We start from the raw sequence: 8172 nt of genomic DNA on the forward strand, positions 1-8172 counted from the left end.
CCCAGGATGATAGCATGGTCCAGGGCTCACAGTCCCAGGATGATAGCCCAGGATGATAGCATGGTCCAGGGCTCACAATCCCAGGATGATAGCCCAGGATGATAGCATGGTCCAGGGCTCACAGTCCCAGGATGATAGCCCAGGATGATAGCATGGTCCAGGGCTCACAGTCCCAGGATGATAGCTCAGGATGATGGCATAGTCCAGGGTTCACAGTCCCAAGATGATAGCCCAGGATGATAGCATGGTCCAGGGCTCACAGTCCCAGGATGATATAGCATGGTCCAGGGTTCACAGTCCGAGGATGATAGCAAGCCCCGTTCTTCTTTATTCGGGGGCTTGAGGAGCAGAGCAATGTGTGGTTGCCCCTGGAGGCTTCCCACCTGCCTGAGTGGAAGGGTGTCCTCATTTGGATTCACCACAGCTATAATAAAAACACTGACCAAATCCAATAGAAGGGAAGGCGGGGTTTATTTTATCTTACAGATTCCAGGTCACCTCACATTCCCATCTATCACTGAGGGAAGTCAAGACAGGGACTTGAGGCAGGAACCTGGAGACAGGAACTAAAGCAGATCATGAAAGGGGGCTGTTCACTGGCAATTTCTCCATGACTTGCCTAGTTTTCTTTTCTTTATGCAACCTAGGATCACCTGTCCAGGGATGATACTGTCCACAGTGGGACTGGGCCCTCCCGTATCAATCATTAATTATTAATCAAGAACTTGTCTATGGGCCAGTCTGCTGGAGGCAATTCCTCAATGGTTCCTTCTCTTCAAGTGACCTAGCTTGTGTCAAGTTGACGAGAACTAACTAGCACAAGAGTGGAAAAAGCCACCACCTGACAACTGGAACTGAAGAGAGGACACAGGACCATGTGTAGAGACTCAAGAGAGCCTCCATTCCACCCAGACGCTATGTCTCTGTTGGTGACTTCTCCTGGTGACACTTCAACATTCATACTAGTTACTGTAGACAGGGCACCTCTGTCAGAGGAGAGGCATGATTCCATCCAGTGAGACTGGGGTTACTTACCAGAACATGAGTGAATAACTCAAAGGCAGCTGTATCACCCATCCAGCCCACCCCAGCATAGGTGATTGCTCTAGAACAGTCTACCCCTAAAGCTCCCTGTACAACTTGCAGGGAACCTTAGGAGGGTACCTCCTCCAGAGAGTGTCCCCCTCCAGACCAGGCAACCTTTGGAAGAAGCCTTGTGAATCTTGGAGCTTTTAACGTTCTGAAGTTTCCTGAGTCTTATGATGCTCCCTCCTCCATCCTGGAGGGGATGTTTCAAGTCAAAGGAGATATACAGTAGTATGCAGCCCTATGGATGTCTTCTCTGTCTGTCTTCTCTCTTCTGAAGACCACCTTGTGGTTCTAGTTTGCTTCTCTGTTGCTGTGATAAACACCATGACCAGAAGCAACTTGGGAAGGAAAGGATTTATTTCAGCTCACAGCACACAGTCATAAAGGGAAGTCAGGAAAGGAAGTCAAAGCAGGAACCAGAAAGCAGGAATTGAAGCAGAGGCCATGGGAAAATACTACTTCCTGGTTAGCTTTCCATGGCCTGCTCAACCTGCTTTCTTATACCACCCAAGACCCTCTGCCCAGGAAAGCACCATTCACGTGAACCGAGCCTTCCCAAAACAATCACCGATAAGAAAATGCCCTACAGACTTTTTCATGGAGATGTTTTCTCAGTTGAGGTCCCCTTTTCCCATATGATCCTATCTATGTCCAGTTGACAAAACAAAATCAAACAAACAAAAAACAAACAGCAACAACAAAAACAAACAAGAAAACAATAACAACGAAAACCCAGCACGCTTGTCCTCTCTGCCCATATAGAGAATTCTGCCTTCTCCCTTAGCCCCTCCTTTCTGGACTTCTGTCTCCTTCTCCTTCTTAACCTTAATACTCTGGGAATACCACACTCCCAGTAACTGGTCACATGCCTGGCCCACCCACTCCATCAGACAGGGCCCACCTGCCTGTCCCAGAGCCCCATTAGAAATGAGCATATGTGAAAGGCTACCATTTCATCTAACAGTCTCTTGCTTGTGCCCAAAGGACGCCTATGCTCCAAGACCAGTGCTAGTTTCATTTGAGGGCAGAAGTGGCCTTCTTGGTGCTGGGGTCTTAGTGGACCCCTGCAGTGACAGTTAAGGCAACCTAGCAGCATCAGAGACTAGTGGCCATGCCCAACAGGTGACCAGACTTTTCTTTCATCCACAGGAGGAAAGGGTTCCTTCTACCCCTGACCGGCTCTTTAAGATCGTGTTTGTGGGTGACTCTGCTGTAGGGAAGACATCCTTCCTGAGGAGGCTCTGTGAGGCCCGTTTCTCCCCAGGCATGGTGGCCACTGTGGGTGAGTTATCTGCTGAGGGAGGGAATGAAGGGCTGAGGGGCGGAACGGTGGCTCTGGCTGCTCAGCAGAGGGCTAGGAGGAGCAAGGAGGAGCCCATCTCTTTTGACACTGCTGGGCTGCTAAGCTCATGATGTATGTGGGTGGGGTGCGGTGGGAGGGTAGGGTAGGGTAGGGTAGGAGGGCATTAGGGAGTTGAGGTTGACAAAGGTGGGTTTGAGGTCTTTGGTCCCCTTTATGAGCCCCGACCCAGGTTACACTACTTTTGCCTCACTTTAAAAAAAATTAATCATATGTAAGTATGTATGAATGCATACAAGCATGAATTACGTGTGTGTGTGTGTGTGTGTGTGTGTGTGAAACATGCATACACATGACAATACATATAAGAAAGTCAGCAGACAACCTGTGGGAGGTGGTTCTCTCCTTTCAGTGTATGAGTTTGGGGGTCAACAGGGCTCTGAACCTTCGTGTTTCCCCAAATCTGATGGGAACTCGCCCAGAGCCATGCCCTGCCACCAGACCATTCCTATCGGCCTACTCCTGCCTGCCTTGCTCTTAAGCCTGTGGACACATGTGCAGACAGCACCCTGCAGGCTTCTTTTACTCACTGACTTGGACTTGTCTTGTATTCTGGCTCTGCTGAGAGTCTACAGGAATTAGCTGTAGGAACATCCTGGGCTCAGCTGCCATGAGATGACCATGGCTGAGTATGTTCCCATTTAGGGATAATATTTTATTCAAAGAGAGGCTTAGGATTGTCCTGCCCAGATCTGCATATGGCATTGGAGTACGTGGTGGGTTCAAGGGCACATTAACCTCTCAGCTTCTACAAGGCTGAGTCACTCAGCAAAAGATGAAATATGAATGTTTGCCGAGCTCCTTTAGCTGAACGATGAACTTGTCAATGGAGTATTACAATCTGAGTATTGACCATGACCATATATCTGCCGTTGCAACCTGTCTTCACATTGTGATCAGCCTGATAGATTGAGAACCTGATGTCCAGAGAGATGAGGAACTCTATCCACAGTCCACGATCAGGGCTGACGCTCCCCATGAGACATCACCTAGCCGTTCCATGGTAGACTAGCAGTGTTGCATTGTGTGCACGTAGCAATCCATGAATGGTAGGGTCCCTCTTCTGCCTTTAGAAGTGGGCAGAGGTTGAAGACAGGACAGGCTGGGATGGCTCAATGAGACATAGGAAATCCTAGGTTCTCATCGTGATTGGCTCTGTGATCTTAAGAATACAGTCCCTCCTTGCCCTTTGATATGTGAAAAAGAAAGCCTTCCCCCAGGGCTTCCAAGGCCTGGTCTCTGGTTAGACCATCCATACCATTCGTTTCTGACAAACTAGTTTTTCAGGGCAAACTTCCTTAGCCCTAGGGCCTCTCCTGGGGAGATGTGGCCTTTCTCCCTCATACTGAACAGGCTCCCCCACCATCTTTCCTATCCGTGGTCTCATCCTACACGTTTCAGTTCCTTGTTCTTACTGATGGGCCTTTTCTTGTGCTGTTACCTCTTGTCCTGACTCCTTCATTTACTCCACATAAAGTCAGAGGGTATCCCAGTCCAGAGCATCAGACATGAAAGGAAGCAGGGCAGACACTGGCTCCAAACCCAGGACAGTCTGATCTAGTTTGCCTTTGAGAGGAATACAGTGTGCTAACCATGGAGAGGTACCATGGTGGCTGTAGGCAGACAGGATAGCTTTCCTGGAGGGTGCTCCAGTGTGAGTCTCACAAGTCAGGGTTCTATGGTGGGTTCATGGTAACTGGGGAGATGCCTTTAGAGTCCCCAGGCACACCCCTAAGCCATGTACCTCTCTTGACAGTGGGGTCAAGCCCAGTTCCATTTCTAACCCCAGGCCTCAGATAGAAGGCTCTGAGGAAGAGGAAGACTGACCCGTTTGTGCCTCCCAGGAGGTGGTGCATTGTGGGGAACAGCTACACTTTAGGAAGAGTCCTGTCGTAGTTCGGGTTTCTGTTGCTGTAAAGAGACACCATGACCACAGCAACTCTTACAAAGGAAAACATTGAATTGGGGTTGTAGTTCAGAGGTTTAGTTCATTACTGTCATGGGGAGAAACATGGTGGCACGCAAGCAGACACAGTGCTGGAGAAGGAGCTGAGAGTTCTACATCTTGATTTGAAGGCAGCAGGAGAGACAGTGAGCCTTGAGCTTGAACTTCTGAAACGTTGGAGCCCATCCCCATGGTGACACACTTCCTCCAACAAGGCCACACCCACTCCAACAAGGTCACACCTCCTTATGTGTGCTCTCTATGAGTCAAGTATTCAAACACAAGAGTCTGTGGGGGCCAGACCTATTCCAACCACAGGGACAAACTAAAGGTCTCAAATTAGATCTTTTATCATGGGTCCCAAACACACCAGAGCAGCAGCTGGGCAAGTTCTAAAGCCACTCATGTGCCTTGCCTTGTCTTGAACATGAGCAGTTGTCACACCAGCCATCACAATTAGTTCCTTTGGGGATTATGTGGCACCGAAAAGTCACAGTTTCCCAAGGCCATGGCAGCCCGACCCTGATCCAGAGCCCTGGCCAATCCCTTGTCCAGAGTAGCAGGCGTGATTCCACTCAGCAACAAACACTGGATTCTTTTGGACTCACTTCTGTCCCTTGGGGTGGCTTCCGGTCTCCCACACTCCATGAGAACATGGTGTGTACCTTCACTTGTATGTACAATGAGGTACAATTTGTGGGTCCTACTCTATCTCAGGGCGCTGTCTGATTCTTCCAGAGCAGCTGTTTGGGCCTCTGAGGACCTGCAGATAGCAAATGACAGTTTTTGTGGAACCTGGATCTAGAAAGACCCTTGGAAATGTTCTGTTTGCATCCGGCCAGATAGTGAGGGACAGAGTCAGAGTGAGCATCTGAGACTAAAGCTCCCCGGCAGCCAGGACCCCTCCCCAGTGCTCAGGCTCCACACTGCTTCCTAACACCTCTGTTTGGGTTTTTATTTGTTTGTTTGTTTGTTTGGTTTGGTTTAGTTTGGGTTTTCAAGACAGGGTTTCTTTGTGTAGACCTTGCTGTCTTAGAACTCACTTTGTAGACCAGGTGGGCCTCGAACTCAGGAATCTGCCTACCTCTGCCTCCCAAGTGCTGGCATTAAAGGTGGGAGCCACGGTAACCTCCCTATTTTAATCACAGCCCAGGAACCCTGTTCTCTCTTGACCACCCCCATGTCCTGTAGAGAATTCCTAAAGCACCCCAGGGTTCTTCTGCACCTTGTGCATATGTCTGCACATCTCCTAGCCTCTTCTCTCTGAGTAGTGACAGCCTGGCCTGCCTTCTGCAGAAAGGCTGATGTTACCTTCCTGGGACCCTTCAGCACAACTGTAGCTCAGACCAACGCTGCAGCACTTCGGCCTTCAGGACTAAACAGGTTGCAAGTTGAAGGATATCTCAATGCCGTCATTGAACTTAGAGATTGGGAGCCTCCAATTTGGTTCCTTCAAACTTCCATCCCCCTCAGCAGTCAAGAACTGAATCTCTAAAACTGAGGTAAAATGACATCCTCAAGGTTATACTGCTGGGCATTGGCAGAACCTGGCTCTCCTTGGGCTTTAAAGTCCTAGATGGTCTTAACTCATTTATTCCAGGCCCCTTGTCCCCACACTGTTCTAACTCCTTCTTCTGTTTAGTGAACTCTTGTTTTCCTGCCATAGTGTCTGGATACTGTCACTCCATCCTAACTTACGTTCTCCTTGTGCTCTCTAGCTGCACACCCAGCCTCTGTGGGCTTGCTTATATGCTTCTCCAGCTGCCTGTTTGATGCTGCAGAAAGAAATACCCTTCAGGGCCAGCGGGGACTCATACCAAGCTCACCACAGCACAGAACACATCTGTCCAGTCCTCTGTCTGCCTTTCTCCCTGCAAAATAAAAACCTTGCCCATCGTCCAGCAAGCAACCAAGAAGCCAAGGTCAGCTGCCCCCAGCAACATTCACTTGCCCTCTCCCAGTTTTCCATGCCAGCAAGAGAAAGCCCTGTTGTTGGTACTTCTGGCTCTCTGGGTGGTTTCATGTCTAGCCCTGCTGGTGCAATATCCACAACTGGTTGCTCAAAAGTATCGAGAAAGCAGGAAAGAGGGTTTCTCCAAAGGGAAGGATACCCCCTCCCTCTCATGCTTTTAACTGAGAAGAAAACCTGCCCCTGGTTCAGCAGCTGGCAGTTGTCATCTGTTTTGATGGGTGCACATGGCCATGGGCTGCCTGGGTGAAGGGGCGCTCTAGGAAGCTGGTGCTCCTGGAAAAGATACTGAAGATGGTGGGAGGAGCCTCATCCTCATCCCTGCCAGCCCAGGGATGGGAGGAACCTTGATTGCAGTTTCTCATCCACGATATGTGTGTGTGTGTGTGTGTGTGTGTCCGACACACACATACATGCATGTATCTTCAAAGGCATGCAAATTATAACCCTCATGGATGTCTTGAGGACACTGAAGGATGGAGGCATATATAAAAATATAGTAAAAACATTCTGCTCTCTTTCTGATCCCAGATGAATCCATTCCTGACTCTGCCCCTGTCTGTGAAGCAGAGGGCCTGGGGTGACCTTTAACGTATCATGCCTCTTTCTGTAACTGCCAAGTATTTCCTGCCTCTGCCCAGGCTTCTGACCCTTGCTCTCTTCCCTGCAGGGCAAGAACCTGCTAAGTCTTTGTGAAAGGAGAAAAGGATGCCTTCAAGATCTGCAACCAAGAGCCATAAATAAGGCTTTAAAAATATCTTTGTATTTTTGAGCATTCTTAAGATTACAGGACAGAGGAAGGTCTATGAAAGGGGTGTCCAACACTAGACCGTGTGTTCCATGTGATAGCTTTGAATGTAACCCAACACCAAATCATAAGCTTTCTTAAAACATTACCTGATTTGTGTGTGTGTGTGTGTGTGTGTGTGTGTGTGTGCAACCCATTGTACATACCCCATTGTATTTCATGTATGGCCCGAGACAATTATTCAGCTTACAACAGTATGACTAAGAGAAACCAGAAGGTTGGACAATCCTATAAGAACTTGTATTGAGATTTTCAGCTCTGATAACCGCTAGTTAAGAGTGCATGTCACTAACCTGCCCCTGCCCCTCTGGGTAGTCCAGCCCACAAAGGGTCACATAACTGGAGAGATGATCGTGAATGGTCTGATGATCATCAAGAGTTCTAGAACCTTCTCAAGGGTGAATACTGCGTGAGTCCCACTGTCCCATTTCCTCTCTGCTCTTTTGACTACCTGCCAACCCCTCCCCTCCTCCCTCTGCTCCTCTTCCTCTTGCCTTCCTCTTCAAACTTCTCAACACACCTTTGGATTATCAGATAGGAATATTTTAATGCTCTTCAACACTTTAATATGCTTCGATCCCTCAGTATGTTTAAATTTGTTAGGGACATTTTGAAAGTAGTTTCACCAAAAGAGAATGAGAAGGTACTGGGGGCCTGCCCCAACGTTTATTCAGGTATTGATGTGGGAGCATTGGACAAAGGACACAGACTGATGACTCTGGCTTTCAACTCTGTCTTGCTGTTCTGGGGCCAGAAGCTAATGACTTCTGGCAATTAACTCTCTTTTGCTCTCCTGAGGCCAAAACCTTGTGGCTTCAAGCAGTTGATACCTGCTGATAGCAGCAGGGGGTTAAGAAAAGAAACTTAGTTACTTGAACTCTTTACTCTTTGACTTGGGGGAGAGGCTCAGAGTTTGTTTACTCTTCATGAGCCAGAGAAAAGGGAAAGAGAGAAAGAGAGAGAGAGAGAGAGAGAGAGAGAGAGAGAGAGAGAGAGAGAGA

General features: G+C 48.6%; 1 protein-coding gene across 1 annotated transcript in view; it reads left to right on the forward strand.

Moving 5' to 3' along the window:
* Cracr2a (calcium release activated channel regulator 2A) overlaps positions 1 to 8172 on the forward strand; it is an 88198-nt gene that overhangs the window by 65095 nt on the left and 14931 nt on the right. Inside the window, exon 13 of the mRNA XM_028754489.1 lies at positions 2239 to 2371. Within this exon, the coding sequence (XP_028610322.1) occupies positions 2239 to 2371 (133 nt within the window). The remainder of the gene's footprint in view (positions 1 to 2238; positions 2372 to 8172) is intronic.

Source organism: Grammomys surdaster, unplaced genomic scaffold (assembly GCF_004785775.1).
Source record: "Grammomys surdaster isolate TR1022 unplaced genomic scaffold, NIH_TR_1.0 126013, whole genome shotgun sequence".
NCBI lineage: Eukaryota > Metazoa > Chordata > Mammalia > Rodentia > Muridae > Grammomys > Grammomys surdaster.